The sequence below is a fragment of the Amblyomma americanum genome, chromosome 1 (genome assembly GCF_052857255.1).
Source record: "Amblyomma americanum isolate KBUSLIRL-KWMA chromosome 1, ASM5285725v1, whole genome shotgun sequence".
Lineage (NCBI taxonomy): Eukaryota > Metazoa > Arthropoda > Arachnida > Ixodida > Ixodidae > Amblyomma > Amblyomma americanum.
This window is the reverse complement of record NC_135497.1, coordinates 551527326-551548038: the sequence shown is the minus strand read 5'-3', so window position 1 is coordinate 551548038 and position 20713 is coordinate 551527326. Positions and strand designations below refer to the sequence as shown.

General features: G+C 42.3%; 2 protein-coding genes across 2 annotated transcripts in view; one reads left to right on the top strand and one right to left on the bottom strand.

Annotated features, from left to right (window-relative positions):
- The window catches only part of LOC144116329 (tachykinin-like peptides receptor 86C), a 669775-nt gene that overhangs the window by 491149 nt on the left and 157913 nt on the right, over positions 1-20713 (top strand). The gene's annotated exons all lie outside the window — the stretch shown is intronic.
- On the bottom strand, positions 1379-19101 carry LOC144116330 (uncharacterized). The gene is made up of 7 exons (XM_077651074.1): positions 19064-19101; positions 18712-18780; positions 17696-17775; positions 16773-16955; positions 13893-13970; positions 4731-4821; positions 1379-1440 (listed from the first exon to the last, which is right to left on the bottom strand). The coding sequence occupies exons 2-7, from the start codon at positions 18777-18779 to the stop codon at positions 1410-1412; spliced, it is 531 nt and encodes a 176-aa protein (XP_077507200.1). The 5' UTR covers position 18780; positions 19064-19101; the 3' UTR covers positions 1379-1409.

Genomic DNA, 20713 nt, shown 5'->3' with positions numbered 1-20713 from the left:
CTTGTTACGGGAGAGACGATACGCTAAAACGTCTTCTGGCGTGCGCCGCGCTAACCGGAAAACCCGGCGTCCGGTAACACGGTAAACGGTAACGTAAACACTGTAACGATATGCTATAACTCTCTAATAATGGGAACTCACGCGCGCTGCCGCCTAGCTCATCAAGTGCCACGGGACTGCGTGTGCGCCTCTTGGGTTGCAGGGAAGAACTTCGGCTCCTTCGCGCCGCGCGCGAGCTTCTACACTCGAAAAAAGCGTAGTTTTAGTCTTTTTGGGGGGTAAACCACTTGTCGCTGAGCTCACCTTTAAGAGGGTAATATTACGCTATTTGCTCCAGACTAAAGTTTTAGTCCACGCCAAACAGTGTAAACTTTACTCTCTCACTAGGGTAAAGTAACACCTTGAAAGGCAGTGCAAGTTTACGTTGCCCAAGACTATGTTTTAGTCCACGACAAACAGTGTATATCTTACTCTCTCACTTGTGTAAAGTTACACTTTGAAAGGCAGTGTTAGTTTATGCTGCGCAGGACTATAGTTACACGTTTTCAGAAAGACTATTTTTAGCCCACGATAGTGTAAACGTTACACTCTCTCAGCGTAAAGTTACACCTCGAAAGGCAGTGTAAATTTATGCTGCCCAAGGCTATAGTTACACCTTTCCGGAAGACCACATTTTAGTCCAAAGAGGCTTACTCTTGCTCCCACAGCCATGAAGGACCTTGTAAAGTTGCCCACAGCAGCGTAAATTTATGCCATCAATACCACTGCAACGTTAGGCTGTCTAGGATTATTGCTCCTTTTTTAGGAGTGTTTTTTCAGACAGCGTAATTTAATTCCACAGCAGCATAAAGCTATGATCTATGATATTTTTTAAAGGGCGCAATGTTATACTTGGCCAAACAGTGCAAATTTGACCTAACAGGTAAAGTTATGGTACATTTGTAAGCATAAAGACGTTTTCAATGCTTATTGTTATCGCACAAATAATAAGCTATGCACTACATTGCCTTAGTACAACCTTGCTCTCCATTAATATGGATAATGTACTTCCCCTAAGGCATACACCAACACTAATTTATGAAGACCACTTTCGCACCTTACAAGTGAGAGCTTAAGCCAGCTGCTGTATGATCAGGTCTGTATGATCAGGTCTGGCTTAAACTTAATTCTTAAACTATGGATTAATGTTTCTCTCCAGAATGCAATGGCTGGCCTTCTAATCATGTAGAGTAGTGGTGCAATGTGTACACAAGAAGCAGGCATGTATAATGTGTAATAGTTGCATGTTATGGTTTAGGCACAGAGCAATAACAGATCAAGATCTTTCACCACTGAAAAGAAAACATACAACAAATGTCCTTTATTTTAAATAAGGTTACAGCCAATCTGCTCACAAGTTCACCGATTTCCTATCCTGGAGGACCAGACAGCAGGACAGACCTGGGCAGGAAACAAAAATACACATGCACTTAATACACTTAGACAACACACAAAGAGGCATGAAAGACGAGAAATTTTGTAAAACAGTAATGTAAAAGAACTGAAGTTTTTCAGTTACGAAATTCATGAAACAACCTCTGCTCATGTTTTGACATGAAAGCAAGGGAGAAATAAACTGGCACAAAAAAAAATTTGTTCTCACAATCCCTCGTTTCCTGAAAAACTAAGGCGATGGGTCCATGTGCCAAAACATTCTGCCAATTTAAGGTTCCATCACAAACTGGCATCTACCGCTATAAGTATTTAATGCGCTGAGGCTACTGGATGTCTCCACCAATAATTTAACTAGGGCTATATAAAGTAACAATGGCACTGCCTCGAGAAGAGCTTTTTCAGATGCCTCTATTTACCAGTGTTGTAGGCGTTACCGAAAAAAGTAACCAAATACGTTACTCGTTACGTTATATAAAGGAACGCGTTACCGCCCTACGTTACATACAAGAAAAGGTAACGCGTTATCGTTACCGTTACCGAAAAAAAGTACCGCACGTTACTTTGCCGTTACTTCATGACCATAAATTTTAAGTTTTCGTCACCTAAAGAGCTTACGATAACAATTTTATAAAGCTCACATTTAACATATAACATCTAGCCCAAACAACAATTTTACGCGATATCCTGATTTACGAGAATACTTTGCACAAATGTGTGGGAGCTTAGCAATGCTATAGTGGCCTAAAGTTGCCTATAGAGTTACATGTGTTGGATTCTAACTGTGTGGCACATGATGAAGCCATCTTATGAATGTGGCATTAAACACAAAGTGACACTCTATCATCAATTCTAACTTCGCAAAGAAAACATCGCTGAACTCTCAACAAATATAGAGTAATTCTGAAAAATGTGATCTTCCAAAATACTCGTCATGCTTTCACTCTGTAGAGAGTTGTGTGTGTGAGTGGATTGGGAAGGGGAGGTAGGTGAAGGCAAGTGTGTGAATGCTTGTTCGTGCAGGTGTTTCGTGCTTTATGGCTATTCCGTCTTTTTTTTAGTTGGGAGCGTTGTCAAGGGCAGCTGTTTTCTCTCGTGCATGCGAGCACCAACAAGGGTTGTCGGGAGCATCTGTACATTTTGTTTATTTACATCACTTTAGGTGCTCTGCGACTTTTTTTTCTAAAAAAGGAGGGCGGAGTTGGTCACAAATGGAACAAAAAGTAACTAGTAACGTGACACCTCACGTTAGCAATAAATGTTAACGTAAGAACGTTGCCCGTTACAGCTTCGAATTGGTAACGAGTACGTTACTAAGTTACCGAAAAAAATAACGCGTTACCGGTAACGCGGTTACTTATAACTCGTTACCGACAATACTGCTATATACCATAACCTCCTTGCAATAGCTGCATAGAATTTAATTTAATCGTTTCAGATGACAGCTTTATGCGGGCTTCATGCATTGTAATTAATATGGTGTGTAAGCATCTGTGCCATGAACACGCAAAAAAATGACGAGTGCCATCAGAGCATGCTACAAACAGAAGCAACTAAATAACAAAGCAGCCGCTCAAAAAAGGCTCTTCAAACAATGGCATTGACTGCTTCTTCTGATATAACGGTTAGTCTGATTAAGCCCTGGTTTGTCCCCTTCATCTGCCGCCCCATGGCGATGTCACACTAGCAGGTCTAAGGCGATTAACCAGGACATGGTGAGAGTCGATCGACACCATTGGCTGGAGGGCATCCTTTAACGGGCATTTGCTGCCTCATTCTCGGGTTATATCCAACTACAAGCTGCAAAAAGGAGGTAGGGACGAGCCAGGTTACATGATAAAATCGCCATCAAATGGCAACCAGTAGCTTTCTTTTGGTGCACTTGCTACACAGAACATCTGCATATTGCTGGGCCACCATCAGCAGTGAAATGACTGTACAAGGGGTGTTACCCCGCCTTAGTGCCACCACGTAGCTAGTTTACTTTGATGTTGCAGTGCTGTGTTACTTCAGTTTTGTACACCACACAAAAAATCAGCATTATGGTGAATTTCTTGTAGTGCACTTTCTTGCTCGGTGAGCCCATACTTAGAACTTCACCTCTACGAGGGTTGAGGCCATCAGTCGATAATGCCTGCACTTACCTACTGTCCAATGATGTTAGTGCAAAGCACGTGGGTCTAAGCTATATGCAGCTGGGGGGAGAGCTTTAGAAAATGTTATAGGGTGGGTGCACTCAATGGGGGCAGGCTATACAAAGCTATAGCTCTCACTTTCTATTTTGACTGCTAAGTACTTATTATTCTCTCTGACACCTGCAGTCAGTCACACTGGTCACTGTCACAACCAAGGTACTATGTGTCTCTTTACAGCGATGACTTTAGAGTAATAGTCCCAAAGCTTTGGTTAACAAGAAATGCAGGGTTTTTTGGGGAAAAATTATGACTGCAATTAAGATTGAGCAGAAATAAAATTCAAATGCAAATCACTACGTCAAGAGAAAGAAGCACTGTGGGAACATTGGTCACAATCAGGAAAGCTACCCTATCGGAAAGATACACTCTACTGGGCATGCTGGAACCCGATACCCGACATGATGGTGGATTATGGTGATAGGAAATGGCGGGTGCCCACCATATTGTTGGGTGTTGGGTATCATGGTGGGTGCCCAGCATAGTGCTGGGTACTGGTGGGCGCCCGGTAATGCACTGTTGACTGCCCAGCATAGTGGCGGGTGCTCGTGTGTGCCGGGTAACATGTCGGGCACTGTTGGGTGGCCAGCATAGTGCCAGGTACTGGTAGGTGCCAGGTATTATGGCGGTCATTGGTGAGTGCCTGGCATAGTACAATGTATAATGTCGTGCATTGCTCAGTTGCAGCTATTATGCCAGGCATAAACAAAATATTGAGTGATGGCCATAACGAGCAAGCTGGGTAGCAGCATGACTGGCATACGCATGGTACTTCTGCTTTATACGGTGGCTCGGCATGCTCGACGTCAGAAATTAGATGAAACAGCATGTGGAATGGGACTCAGTAAAATATTAGATACCGGATATAATTATAATGAGAGACGCTGTCAAAACTCTATATGATGCATTAAACTAAGATTACGGAGCACATTCACTGCATTAAAAACAATAAACTGATGCACTGCAACCTGCAGAGCATAAATTATGGTGATGTAAATGAAAAAATATCGCTGTCTGCTTGGCCTGTTTGCAAACAGAGAAATACAACCTGCTACCATCACAGGTTTATTTGTCTCCTGAGCTTGTACAGCACAGCCGCTGGCTTACATAGAGCTGCTCAACAATACTTGTGCGCTCATGCACAGCAACGCTCCTGGGACAGCATGGTGTGGAAAGGTCATCGATGTCTTGCCCAAGTCTGTAAAAAGGAATGAGGATGATCACGTACAGGAATGGCAGCAGTACAAAAGTATTCTTGCCCTGTTATGAATCCTGGCTGCAATTCAGTAAACTACACCAAGAAGTCATTCCCTCATACAGCCTCCGCAATTAAGATGGGCATGTACTAATTAAGGATGCACTGAGAACTCCGTCTAATTTTTGTTTCATGCAAAAACTGAGTCACGGACTTTGTGGCCCTTTCTGTCTATGTTAATCGCGTTTATTTCACAGACAACTGAATTTAAAAATGGTACATTTCCCACTACTCAGTTTCCAGTTTCCATTTGTGACATCAAGACCAAAAAAGACTGTGATCACTGTTTTGAAGTGAATAGTGGTGCAGCGTACCATCCAGCATATGCCCACAATAACTGCCATGAGAGCACCACTTTGCTTGTGAAAACGACCACTGGTAGTGGTACCTGCATTTTATTAGACACTGGCTTGAAAACCTCTTTTCAGTGAAAGTAGGTTCTTTCAAATTAGAACGCAGGAATTTATCAATACAGGCCATCATCATCATCAGCCTGACTACACCCACTGCTGGGCAAAGGCCTCCCCATGTCTCTCCAATTAACCCTGTCCTTTGCCATCTGCACCCACCGTATGCCTGCAAGCTTCTTAATATCATCTGCCCACCTAACTTTCGGCCGCCCCCTGCCTTCTCTTCGAATCCGCTCCATGGCCCTACAAACATTTATTTATTGATTTGTATATGCTACCCCTAAATTCCCTCCACAGGAGCAGCTGGGATACTTTTTAATATTACATTAAACACACGAAAGATTAATAAACAAAATAAGCATAGCCAAAGGCAAGCAGGCCGCTACTCATAACTATTTGTACCTAACACAAAAATATGGATACCCTTTTCATCCAACCATTCCTACTTGATTAAAATACAAAAATATGATTTCAAGTCAGTTTTCAAATGGAACACTTGTCACAAAAAAAATTTCCCTGCGAAGAGGTAAATATTCAAACAATAAACAGGAAAGCAAACTGAAAATACGTGGTTACCTTTAAGAATCTTTTGGCTGCAGCGCATACTTAAGTCTAACTAAGCGTAGCTCTGGTACTGTACATAGAATATAAAAAATGTGATCAGGAAATCATTTATTTCTGCTTTAATTACCATATAAGTATTCTACTTATGCACTATAAAATGCATTCAACCATTAGCTCTTTAGCTTGAGCAAAGGTATACACCAGTTAAGACGGCGAAATGGACTAGTTGGTAAGAATTCATACCAATGTAAAACAGCGCAAAAAGCATTAACACCGAGAGAACGTAAACCCAGTCCTGACTCGCAGTTTAATACACAACAGAAACTTGTGTACAGCCTCAAGATATGCAGTGCGGGAAGGCGCGCAATCCAATAATGCCGCAACAGGACACACGTTCGCCGTCAGTGCCGTGCCAAAAATGCAGATCCCTTATAATAGTGAATGGAGAGACCGCTGATGCAATCACCTCCATTTCTTCGGATATGAAAGGCTTCTGACACTTCCCACATTAACTGATCCCAGTGAAGGATAATGAAAGAGTAAAAATCTTAGTCCTATGCAACAAAATGTTTCTTTCATCCTTTCAACTGCGCCATTCAAAGGAGGCACAGTGCGCTGCCAGCGCACTGTGAGCATGCCAGCGTAACAAGATAAAAAATTTTCTTCCTGCTGTCCGCTGACACCATGGCGTCTGACTGATATAATACTGACCACACAACATTAGCACCTTAGGCAAGAACAATGGCAGGTACCCTGTCTTGTCCCTGACTCAAAACTGAAGCGGTATGCAATCTTCCTTGGTGTGAGAAACCACACATACTTTTACCTCAGACTCACATTGCCAAGGCCATGAGATAGCTTATTAAGGTAGTATGAGAGCAACCTTGTGCCCTACTGGCCTATCCTGAGCTGGTGTTTTCACTTGGCCTTGTATCAAACCTGCACACACATATACAACCAAATCTTGTGAATTGCTGGCTATTGCTAATATTTTAGACTGAATGGCAATACCATATGATGGTGGCAAAATCTACTGAGCATTGAATTGAAGTACAAGACATCACTCTTCACCAACTTTGAATATGTCAACAAGAAACTCAGGATAGGCACTTCTGTCCTTGGGTAGTAAGCCTACCAAACATGTCATGCTTTCCCCTCCATAAGAGCATCAAGGAACTGCAGTCTCTTCGTCTGGCACTTTAACACTGAACTCCAATCCCATGCTTTCCTTTTTGAAGGCCTTACAAACATGAAGTAGTTGTAACTAAACACTTGTAAGGCAAGGCCTTGCAAACTGTGCTAAATGGTTTAGTCCACACACACAAAGAAAATATTACTCAGGATAGGAGCCACACCTGAGCCTGCCCAAACTTCTTTCTTCCACACATAAAGGCCCTTCTGTTCCTTACAAACAATGAATCAAGGTGAAATTGCAAAACTTTGGAGTCTGCATCAACAAAAATACCACAGTTGTGGACAGATGAGCTTTTGCACGAAGAAAAAGAAAAAAGGAGCTTGCATGTGTTCAAGAGTGGTTCCTATCGCGAGTGATATTTCCCTTGCTTGTGTAGACGAAAACATTGAGCACAGTTTTAAAGGCTTCACCTTGCAGGTGTTTAGGTACAGACACTTACTTCGTGTTAAGTTCTGCCAGCTAGCCTAGAGCCACAGTTACAATGCTGCAGGTTATCAATGAGCAAGGCTGGGGATTAGATTTCAGTGCTGAAGCACCACTTGAAGGGATTCTGTAGTTCCTTGATGTATGGCCTTTGTAAAAAATTACAGCCTAAAGAGTTTGCTTCCAAGCTGCATAACGAGGCCCTTGTAACAACCTGGGAAGCCTTGGATTACAGTGGTGTGATGAGAGCTCCTCTAACCTTCACGAGGTCCAGAAAGCTGGTGATAGGTAACAAGACACACACCATGGCCGAGAAGCAAACTTCTTGGACTCAAAATTTTTGACAAAGGGTGCATGTATGCAGGTGACACCAAAACACATTTGCTGGGTATATCACCCAAGGTCAAACAAAAAGAAAACTTGTTTGAGCTTCGTGGCAGCATATTCAAAGGAGGTAAAGAGGGGTATGGTAGTCTCATGTTTGAAGTCAGTGCCCATGAGGCCTTGCCACTGTCAGACTGCCTCTAGCTTTGGCCTTCAGCATTTTCGGTTTCTTTATGATGAAGCCGGCGTTGTGCGTTGTGCAACGTGTGGACAGCAGAGGGAAAAGGATGAAAGTAAAAAAACAGCTTAAGCCTTTGTTTCATAGCGCCAAGATTTTAATCTTTCATCTGGACCAGTAACGTGTGAAGTGTGGACAATGTTTCATATAAGCAGAGGTGGGGATGACTGCATCAGCTTTGTCTCTGTTTACTTGTATGATAAAGGAATCTGCATGTCTGACTTGTAATGTCAGTGAACACATGTCCAGTGGTGGCCCTTTGGTTTGTGTGCGTGTTTTTTCCACAGCCTGTTTTTTGGCACAGTGAATTCTACAAAAAAAGCACAATTGTGAAATGTTGTGAGGAGCAGAAAACATCAACTTGACATATTTTGCCACCATGTATTCTAGAATCTTTCCAATACTCTCCTAAGGGGCACAAACATGGAGGGTAACGAAAAGTGTTCAGCTTAAGTTTAGGACAATGCAGTGAGCTATGGAAAAAAAACGATGGGTGTAACATTTAAGAGACCTGAAGCAGGCAGAACGGTGAGGGAACAAATGCGGGTTATTGACATGCTACCAAAATCAAGAGGAAGAAATGGGCTTGGGCAGGGCTTGTAATGTAAAATCGATAACTGCTGTTCCTTAATGTTAATGAAGTGGATTCCAAGGGAAGGCAAGCATAGCAGGGGATGCCAGAAAGTTAGGTGGGCAGATGAAAATAAGAAGTTTTCTGGGATACAGTGGCCACAGCTGGCAAAGGAGATATATGGGAGAGGCCTTTACCCTGCAGTGGGCGGTCAGCTGATGGCGATGATTAAAGTTATGAGAGAATTTGCGTAATTATGGTTGTAGTATGCACTTTGATCCAGTTCTCTGTTCAGTTTTTCTCACACTGTAAAATTGCTTTTACACTGTTTCTACTACTGCTCGCAAAAGGGGCCAAAGGAAGAATACTGTTTTCTGTCTCGACTTGTATTTTACTCAGCTCTGCCTTTAGAGGGTATGAGCTTACGACACGGACGTTTAACTAGATAAGACTGCGAAAAATAAATCGCCATGACTTCTTTCAATATTCTAGAAGTATGAGCTCAACATATGGCCCTGTTTAAAGGACCACTAAAGAGGATTCTGAGCTCACCTTTTTATGATGGGAACTCGATCTACACGGTGCAAACTTCCTTAGAAACTTTTAATTGTCCTGCGGAGCCGATTTCCATATTACATCGCATGAAACGTCCCGTTTCCCACCTTTTTTGGTTCTTTAATTGACCAAGAGTAGGTGTCAACCAATTTGAGGAGAGCCTTACAGTCAGTCACATGGCAGCTTGCCAATTGCCATCGGCGGTGTGATATGTAGTAATACGTGGAATGATTTGTGAAAACAAACAGTCCATGGAGATTTTTATTTCTGTGGGCTTAATTGGCAGCTATGCTGTCTGCAACTAAAACTACTCGTAGAAACCTGAAAGCAAAGCAAAAGCAAGATCCGCCTCATGACTGGCTCACGGCACTCTCCGCACTACTTGACTCCTCCTACTCTCAGAGGTCAGTTAAAACAAATGGTGGGAGCTAGGACATCTAATCCAATTTAACAGAGAAATCGGCTGCACAAGACAATAATTCGAAGTTTCCAAGAATTCTCGGAGCATGTAGACATAGTTTTCATGGTAAAAATACGAGCTCAGAATCCTCTTTACTACACATTTAAAGAATTGTGTTGCATCTAAACATTTCAGACACTTTCCTTGTGGCGCTTCCAAAGCACAGTGAACGTGAATAAATACTGAAAGACTTCAGGAACAATCAAGCGAAGTTGGTATCATTTAATTTAACAAACCATAAAACCAGTAAAAAGATCATTTACATATCTCACCATTGTTAAAATCTGGACATCAACATAAGGCAATTGCTAGCTCTTTTGTGAATGTTGGTATAGTTGGATACATATCAAGAAAGAAGCAGCAGATACGATTCAAAGGAGGCCCTCCAGCCGATGACGTCGAACGATTTTTCTTATGCCATGGTTAATTTGCTTTCGTTTGGCTCCCCCTACGACGCCACCCTAGCAGGACTAAGGGGATTAACCACATTTTGAGAGTAAGTCCTTGCCATTGTCTGGGTGCAATCATTTGAGGGAAATCTGCCGCTTTGTTTTTGAATTTTACCCAACTATATAAAAATTTCACGAAAGTTGTTACACTCGACCAAAAACCAAAACGTCAATCTTGCACAACCACAGGCTTGGAAATCTCATCATTTTTTCACATTCACTATGCACCACTTTGGAAATTTCACAAGACGAATGTCTCAGGGGTTTAGATTCAAGCTAGTCACTTGAATGCAATGTGTTACACTGATATGCCTAGAATAGCGACAGAAGTTGCGCGTGTTTATTTTCCGCATCCTTAACCTGCTGTACGGGTAAAGAACCTTCCTCCTGTAATTCTGCTGTCATCAGCACCTAACAACTTCAGACAGAGCCGAGTAACATACAAGTCGAGAGCCTTCAAAAAGCAGACTTCCCTTACCGCCTTTGCAGGCAGTGGCAAAAACAGAGCTGCAGAAGTGGTAGAAAGTTCCCGACAATGTGGAAGAGGCTGAACACATAACTAGACCAAGTATGTGGCACTAACAAAAATAGTACACAAAATTTCTCTTATCCCCCAAAAAAGTGGTGGCAAAATATGTAGAGCTAGTGTTTTCTTCAGCACCCTCCTCCACCCATATACTTATTAAAGGTCAATTTAAATGTTTTTAATTCTGTCACTCCCCTTGCATTTTAGTTAAGGTTGTGATTACTTAAGGTGGAGATGCACATTTATGTCATTGCTTGCCAATTGACAGACTTAAGCGTGCAACCATCTTCGAATTCCTCAAAACCATCACAGTTTATTACATTACTAAGGCAAATCTTATGCCAGCTTGTTTTTTGCGAAAAAAAATTTCCATGCCAAAGCCGCCGTCTCAAGTTTCGAAACTCGTGTAACAATAAACAAATAATAAACTCAAAAAAGGTAAAAAACAGCGATTTTTCAATTTTTGATGTAATTTTATGTTCTCACAGTAATCATTACAACTACTTTCTAAGTTGCCTGGTAGACAAAGAAGCCAAAAAATGTTGCAGCGATTAGAAACCGTAAGCAGAGTCAGAAAAAGAGTTCTTAATTTCAGTAAAGCAGCTTTTTGTGCCATATTCAGCTATGAATTCATTGTGAGGTGATACTAGTAAAATATGAAAGGGAGTAAGCTGCACAATACCATTGAATGCAATTTATTCTGGAGAGCGATTGAAGTAATGTTTGTATTATGCGAGTAAAAAGTGTTGAAAGCTGAGCACCGATGCCAAACCTCAACGTTGCTCTGTGCCTGTTCTTTACTGCAGTGCTCACTGGAGCCGGTTGCAAACCATATCTAAGCAGTGCTGCAAGGTGCTCCAAATGGATGTTCCTATGTTTATGGGTTGAAAGGCCTGGTGGCGTGTTCATCCATGTTTCAACACTTGAAACAAGTGGGTCACTGATTACTATGTAATTCTAGCATGCACAGTTGAAGTACCACTGGCTGTTTCACACGTAGAGAGAAACTGGGAGTGCGACACCACCACGCTTTGAGAACCGCTGCTGCCAAGAGCCGGCTAGAATGGGTGCATATTTATTGTTCATGTACCTTTGCCATCAATTCTCCCCAGCTGTCGGCAGCTGTGCTTTGCGAAGCACGGCAGCCATCCACTCCCAGTTTTCCCTTAAGTGTGAAAGAGCCTGCACATGAAGACGATGTTATGAAACACTACTGTTCTTTCCAAGGTACTCTATTAAACCACTTAGTGAGTTCAATTTGTTTTTCTTGAATGACTTCAAGGAAGCAGAAGACAGCCATCATTTCATAGCGCTTCTTGGATCCGCGCAATGAGGAGCGTGGCTGCAGTGGTCTTTGGTCCGCATCTCCAGTTACCACGAGGGTTGACTTGATGCTTCTGCTACGCGGCCATTAATTTTTATTTTTTGTAACCGTGCCCTTGAGTAGACCTCTGTACTCCAGAAGCTGAAAGCATTCATGCCCAGCACACCACCTGCAGCACTGCTTAAACCTACACTTGCAGCTGGCTCCAGCATGCACTGTACTGAGGAGCAGGCAGGGAGCAATACCACAGCAGGGCATTGATGCTGAACTTGCAAAATGATGCTTTTTTAGAACAAAAATTACTCGAAATAAACTTGTGATAATAAATGCGACTGAATGTTATTGTGCAGCTTACTACCAGCTTACTACCTTTCTTATGCTTACCAGGACCACATCACTATGCAACTGACAGCTGAATATGCCGCAGAAAGCGACTTTTCTTCAATTTAGAATTTTTTTCTGGCACGGCTTGGGTTTTCTCATCGCTGAAACGTTTTATAGGCTGCTTTGCCATTCATACAACTTCTGTGAGACCATAAAATTTGGTAAATAATTTCGAAAACGGATAGCTTTCCACCTTTTCAGTTTAAAAATAAAGAAATATGAAACAAATAAATTTCAAATTTTTGTAATTGTAAGCATAAAGTCTAGTCTAAAAAATTGATAGTTATGCGTTCTTTATTCAGCCAAGTGAAAAGTGATAGTGCATGCATGTGGTACTTCAGATGTCTTTGGCACATTTTTCTTTCCACTGTGCAGAAAACATAACATCATGCACCTGCATTGTGCTTCACATGTTTAATATGTGCATGAGTGCACGTCTGTGCAAGTGCATACTAAAAATAAAAAAAACACTGCAATTTCATAATGCCCGCTGCCAGCCCAAAGTAGCTGATTCGATGGTTGAATTGAGAAAGAAGCTGCTTCACCAGCCGCATAGCAAGCATACGCACCATGAATGCAGTTCTAAGCTTTGCAGTTGATCTTGCTGTGTACAATGGCTACACACAGCCAGAGTGCGCAGAATGCCCAGCGAAAGCTGCAGCGCTGATGTTTGCTGCTAACCTTTCTTTCGGTTATCGCTGTTGCGCTCTTTTAACGAGACCCTTCGCACTGTTGGCTACGCTCGCCATGTTGCCTTCGCATTTCGATGGTAATGGCCCCATATGGCGATAAAGCGTTCCTCCAGAAAGCTCACGAGTACGCCACTCGCTATCTCGGCTCAAATCTACAATGGGCGTTACCACGTGTTTCTCGCTTTTTTTACACGTATATCTATAAGTTTTGTTTTCTGGTTAAAATGACATAAGTTCTTTCTTGTGATCCTACCTTACCAGTCTAGCCTGACTTAGTACTTCCCTTTAGTGCCCCTTTATGATGGGGCCACAGCACAATTTTTTTGGCAAAAACAAGCTGGGATAATGCTTCTTATAGTAATAGAATAAACTATATGCATTTTTTAAAGGAAATCGAAGATGCTCGAACAAAATCTGGGTCAGATGGCTTGGAATGACCCAATTTCAAGTTTAAAAACTAAAATATACCATCACAAAGTTATTCAGTCTTGTCACATGTCAGCTGCACAAAAACATGCACTGACGTCTCAACAACCGGTGTCTGCTGAAATCGCTATTTTTGTGTTGTGTGCTCAGATATCTCATCCAATCCACTATATACATCATGATACTTATGTGAGCACACTTATCAGTTGTGTTATAGGCAGCACCTTTCCCACAGAATGATGTATGAAGTCTTCAGCATACTTTTCTGTGAATACATCACAGTGAAGAGATAAGGAAAGGCAGCTGCTCTACTAACACAAGAATACATAAATGATCATGCACCACAGGTCTTTTCTCCTCCAACTGCACCAACAACCCAAAGTGTCATTAAAAACTTTAGGTGCTCTTTGAATGACACGAGAAAGTTTTACTGGCTGAAATGAAACAAAGTTATGGTATTAGTGAGGCCACACCTGGATGCGCAGGTAAAGCAGTCAGACCCCATGACACGGCACAGCTGTGCAACAAACAGGCAGTGATATTCTTGCTCTCTGCAGTAAAAAATGAGATGAGAACATCATCATAAGAATCAGAAGCATTCAAAGCAAATAAAATAAACTATTGACACTATACCACATACAAGATGATTTTGGGGCGGTTGGTTCAGCGTTTTTCCAAACAGCGCTCGAAGAGACAGACAGAAGGATGAGAAGCACTACACACATTGCGCTGAGTTAACAGAATTTTATTCATTAGGCATTACAATAAGCACAGTGCAGAAAAAAGAGCCAACAATAAGTCCCGTCACATGCTGCATCATTATTCTCATCTTTCCCCTTCCAGAAATACCCTTTGTTTCACTAGAAGCGATAGCAATGCACTGCTCATGCATGTGTCTTTATAATCAAAGATTATATGCAATACAGTGATAGTTGACTGAAACCGAGATGAAAAAGCACAGAAAATTACTGAGCGTAAAACAATGCTTGATTATAAAGACACATGCATAAGTAGCACCTCCCTATCACTACTAGCAGAAGAGGCATTTTTGGAAGAGGGAAGATGAGGGTAACGATGGAACGTGACAGGACTGATTGTTGACTGCTTTATCTGCATTGAATATATAGAAATCCTTCATGAATAAAATTTAGTTGCCAGTTCAACAGCGTGTGCATCATTCTGTCCACATCTTCCAGCACTGCTCAGAATAATATATACAAAAGCTGAAGTACATCCAGCACATGAGGTTTTCCTCTTGGGTTGGCCCATACAAAAACTGCAGCTTTTTTTGCTTTTCATCACAACATTCAACACACTGACCACTCTCGCTATGCCAGGTAGCCTGCAGACTGCCTTTAACCTTTTATAAGGTGCAAGCTGCATGCATGTCTCACCATGGCCGGTCTCGAGGGGAACGTGTGCTCTATTTCTTACGGCCCTTGCAAAAGGGTCTGTTTCTGCCTCTTGCCACATCACGGTGGGGTCGCCACTGCCCCACCGTTGCATCCGCCATTCACGCAGGAGGAGAAGGCACGTTTGCTACAAGCTTCGTCCACGTCATTGGTAACTATCAGGCCCTTATGTTTCATCCTTTGCACTGTATGCAAATACTGTGAATCAGACCCCTTTCCTTTGTTTTGCCATGTGAGAAATCTGAAACAAATTAATGTTTGTGCATGCTTGCCTTCAGTCCGACTGTGCATGATAGCATGTATTCTTCAAGCACAAAAGTCAACCGTTCTACCCTTTACATTTCACAAAAAGACAAGACTCTCAGCCTTTGTAGTTCGTCTTCTGGCAGGTCTGCATCAGAGTGCAGAATGATGTGCCATGTGGAGCATTAACATGGCAATTTTCAAAGTGTAAAGAAATCTTCAGCATTAATATAGCTCCTGAAATTTCAAGCACAGCTTCTTTAGCTTTGCACGACAGGGGCATTAGCAAGAATTCATGCTGCACCCCAGCAAAGTGCATCATATAATTCGCGAATGGAATGGGCACTGAAAAACCCCAACACTGGCCACAGGAGCGCAGTGCGATGACAGCACGTTGCACACACGTAACGTCCAAGAGGCATAGATCTGCTCCTCTTGGAAAGGCATTTTGAAGTTTGCCGGTGTCTCACGACCGTCCATTCCCTTCAGATGACAATGCATAAATTAGTTGTTGAAAATAACTGCCAGCAATTCAAAGTTCGGAACTGCACTTTGAATAAATCAGCCTTCACTAGTGAACAGACTTATCTCAGAGGCAATGACAGCCAGTGTGACACAGTGTATTCTCTTGCATTTGTGCAGCCTCCTCATCGCTTTTCATAAACCTCCAAAGAGCATGAACTTTCCTCATATCATGAAGGAAACGAAGATACACCCAAAAAGCTTATTCTTCTCAACCTAGCGTAGGTAAAATAGAGGGCAGTGAACATTCAACCGCACGCATGGCTGGCCATAATCTCAGCCCTTCTTTTATAAAAATGTTTAAATGAAATATTTTATTGGTAGCTTCTTCAGGGTATGCTGCAAGTTAAATGTATACCTCGACAGCAAAATAGGGTGCTCTTTATTATAGCTAAAACAATTCATCGGACATAATTTCTGAAATTGCAATACTCAGTACGCATCACTATCTGTGCCAGCACACACTTTTACTGTTGCTTTCTGGTGACATTAGGCAGACAAGAATGCCTACAAGCAAACTTGTGATCAACCCGAAAACTGCTCATTGGGAAAACTCATGTCCTCAAACATCTAGCAGTTCGGTGGCAGCAATAACACCAACATTACAATTTTTCCTGATACTTGCTAACACATTAGTCATTAGTGTTCCTTCCAGGTATCGATACAGGTCTCTCGTTTAAGGAAGTTTGGAAGTATATGGGGGCAAAATAATTCAGGACACGTGAGAAGTGATATCAGCGTAATTAAGTATTATATACATTGCCCCGCAATATTTATTTGACAGTCAAATGTTAGTGTATGTGAATCTGACTACACTCTACAAGTATCGTCTCAAGCCAGCAGCCAATAATGGCGGTACAGGATTTACCACTCGAACGTAGCGGACACTTTTGCCCCCTATGGTACATTTTTATGAGGTGAGCTCAAGACTTTCGCGATCTGAGTTTTCCTTCTCTTCCCCTTAGCATTAAGCATTATTTAATCATGGACCATTAGGCATATGCAAGAAAATCATAGGAGTACTTCCTTCTGGATGAGGAATAAGAGAGTGATTCCTGCTTTTAAATATTTTCACCGACCACATTTTGTGATGAATCTGTGCGCATGTGGGCTGCACTGAAGATGTGTACACTCAGCATTATTTGTTGTTTTTTTTAATTTCGGTGCTGCACTCACCATGAATCAGCGGCCGACAGCGCGAACCAGGTGAATGCCACCCACCACCGCAGATGCAGGCAGGGAGCAAGCGGTCTAGCAAAAGCAGACGGAGTAACTTCTGGAGAAAAACTCCCATTGCTTCTGCGGTGATTGTAGAGGCCGCAGGAAAGAGTGCAGCAGTCCCCTTGACACCAGCTTGGCCTGACATGCATACAAATGGTAAAAGTGCATTCAGAATGGTTCTGGAAATCCAATGACATCATTTTAAAGCCATTTTGACCCCACGCTTTGTAGAAGAATGGTGAACACATTTGCACCAATGACTTCGTTTTTTAAAAACCCTAAAATGCGGTGCCTATGTTTTATCTACCTATAAGAAAACTTGTAATATATTTGAAGATTGCTTCGCGGCAGTTTACTGATGGAAAAGGCTGAAAAGTTCAACAATGTTTCCAAATTTATTTTCCCACCAGTGAGGGCCACATCAAACTGTACACCTGTAACCCTTATTGCCGTACTTCATGTCCACTCCTCATGTAATAGTACCCTGTAATGGGGCCTTTGAGTATCAATATATAAATAACTAAGTAAATACCGATGCTTGAAAATACACACAGAACACCAGGGGGACCATTACCAAAAAAGAAAAAACATTCTGAGTGGTTTGTTTTCTTTTTAGGCAGTAATGAGCATGTAAAATATGTAGATGTATCATATTCGTTTGCCGGCACTTGAAGCAAAAGGAACGCGAATCCCCGAATCCTAGAAAGGGTTCAACATTTTTCACATACTGTAATGGCTGAAATGCAATTCGTTTAAACCAGCATGATTATCCAATGTGTACTGAAATCCAAAAGCTTATTTAAATGCTGTCCTGAAACAAGCCATAAAATAACACTATGTCGGAATTCACACGCTCCTTTTCAATCCATACAACTCACAAAGTTTACTTTTACGAGGAGGCAAGATCCGTACTGTAGGCTCCAAATTGGATGCAGACGAGCCACATGCAGACATCCACCTGCGAAAACTCGTTATTAGAGAGCATAGTGATATAAGAAATGAAAGAATGTGTCACAACATTGATTCCCATCAGTTATGAATAGAGAAAAAGAGAAAACTAGGATATTTAATGCAATCAGCTCCCCTAAAATTGCAGTCTGTCAACACAAGTACTTCTGTTATCATGAAAACTGCCAAAACCTGTTAAAGCACCAAGTAAACCCCAGAATAATAAAGGCAGCACATACAAAATGCGAGTATGTGTGGAAGGACTCAGCTGGCTTAATTACGCATTGTAGCATGCAACAGACATGACGTCCTTTATATTCCAACCATGATGAAGATTTACAGGAGCAAAAAGACGCAGAAACACAAAAAGCTTAACAAATGAGTGTTCAATTTTTAACAGTGATTAGCAAATGGTAGACTTGTGCTGAAGCTTCTCTACATACTACAAGCCTGTAAATAGAAGCCCGTTCCTGTATTTTATGGCATTCTTTTGGTGAAAAGAACCACACAGGCGAACTAAATGGACATGCTCCGAATGGTAATGCATCTTTTCAGCTAATGATAAGGATTGCAAGCGAATAACTCGCTGAGTTGCACAATCGCAGCATTTGAAAGCTGGCCTGCAAGTACTCTCGTTGCCGCTTACTTTTGCACTAACTGAGAAATTTTACATTGTGCTAAATATGCGCACTAAATTTTCCGTTCAACGGATTCGCAACAGGCACGTAGCATATATTATAATCGGCGACAGCTTTCTGTGGCTGCGAAGCAGAAAATACGAGCGCGAAACGTCGGCTCTCACAAGCGCGCTGCACGCACGCGCTCACGAACCAACGACGCAAGCTTGTGAGCCGGCGGTGAGAGCTCGTAGCTTCCGCTGCATAGTCACTCCTTCAGAGGCAACTTCACAGAAAGCTGCGTCCGAGTCTAGACAGAACATTCTTACCTTGAAAACTCCGTTCGTGACGAAGTCACCGGCACCGAACCATTGGCGCAGACATCGGCACAAGACATGCTACACAATGAGCACATTCTATCACATAAGAAGCACAGTAACAACGTCCATGCACTGCGATTTCAAAACTGAGACTGTGCACCGACTTCTTTGCGACGACCTAGAACAAAAGGGACACTGATTGGAAGAAGCTTCGTCGGCTGCCACTGACCCTGTTTGACACGTACGGCGCGTTTACAGCGGTACGCGAACCTACACTATTCTGTGGTTACATACGTGCACGAGTCACACTACAATGCAGGACGGTACTGCACAAAACACTGAAAACCCGTCCTCGTTTTACCTGGGCAAATCGCGGCGCACGCCATAATAGACGGGAAAATAACCGACGGTATAGTGACGGAGGTGACGAAGGCCTCTGGCTGGCCTAGCCCCCTGCCGGGCAAAAATGCGATGCTGAGTTTCAGTTTCGGTGTTTTGCGAAACGACTGGTATTTCTTCACGACGTGCACAGGAAACTTTACACAAACTTTTGCTGGTATTCTACCGCTTTGGAGGGCGCAGAATTGCCAGCAGCTACTAATATCGCGCGGAAAAGCTAACGATGGAACGATATTTTTATGCTTGGATGGCGGTTCAGAATTAATGCTTGAGGAAACAGTGTCTTGATAGATAAGCAACGCACATTCACGCGGTACGAATTCTGTCTACTATTTCGTTTGCCCTGCGGCTGTCTCCGTCTTCTCTCTCTCTTTTTTTGGGAGGGGAGGGGTCTGCGGTGCATCTATTGGGATGTTTAGTGCATTCCGTAGTTTCTTAGCTGCCGTCCCTACGTTATAAAGACGAGCCGTCATTCGAAATTATTTTTTCGTCAGCCGCAAGTAGAGAGAGTATAGAAGTCAGCGTCGAAGTGGTAGTATAAAGACCGCAATTCCTCGTATGCGGTCAACGCTTGCGTGCTATGCAGATGTCCAGCTCGCGCGCAGCATCAATTCAGATTTGATGGCGTTGCCAATTACACGATCGCTAGCTGCCCTGGTTGAGTGCCTCCGGCTTACCTGCCAGTCGGAATTTAACACGACACACCTCCGCTATGGGTTCACGCATGCCCAGTATCGTTTGTTCTTTGCCCACCTAACCTCCCAACATTTTCTGCTCCCAGCATCAAATGCTGTCATATGGCCACCATCGTGTCCGACATGCCCAGTTAGCTTCCCAACAAATGTCCGGCATTGCCAGCACGTTCCAGTATGAAAGTCTTTCTTCCCGGCATGCCCGGTACTTTCGCGAACATGTCCATTATGAATGCCAGCATAAATCATGCTGGTTTTTCCGATAGGGTAAGTGTGAAAGAAGTCGCAGTTCACCTAAAAAAGCACCATCCCTTGGCTGTCAATGATGGCCCATTCCAAGCGAAACGTCCCAGAGTTAATCGCAACCATATACGATTTTGTTCCAAAAAATTCATGTCAAATTTTGGCAATGTGTGAAATCTAAGCCAGATGCAGAAAAAATTTAATCGTGATGTGAGTGCAGTTTGAACAATGCGAGAACGTTTAAAACCGGCACCGCTTAATGATCGACCAAAAATCCGGAGTTTTAGAAGATACTCCACAAATGTTTTAATGACATTTGCAAAGATTCTAGCTTTTGATATTATTCAGACCTTGTAGTTTTGAACAGTATAATTATTTTTTAATTTAAATAAAATGTAAAAATTCTACTACTTTGACATTTAAAAAATATCTACTCTTTGGAAATTAAGAAATAGCCATCTTGCATTCCTAAATGTCTGTTACCCATAAAAAATGTTACAGCTCAAGCAACTGAAAGCGTCGCAGTGAAATAAACTGCTGCAGTTGCACAAAAGTGCGTTTGGGACCATGAAAACTTGTTCATTTCACTCTGATGTGGTCCAAGTAAAAATACCAGCGATGACAGGTTAAGTAGAACAGTTATTCGCGTTTCATTTCTGAAGTTTTAATCGAGGTGA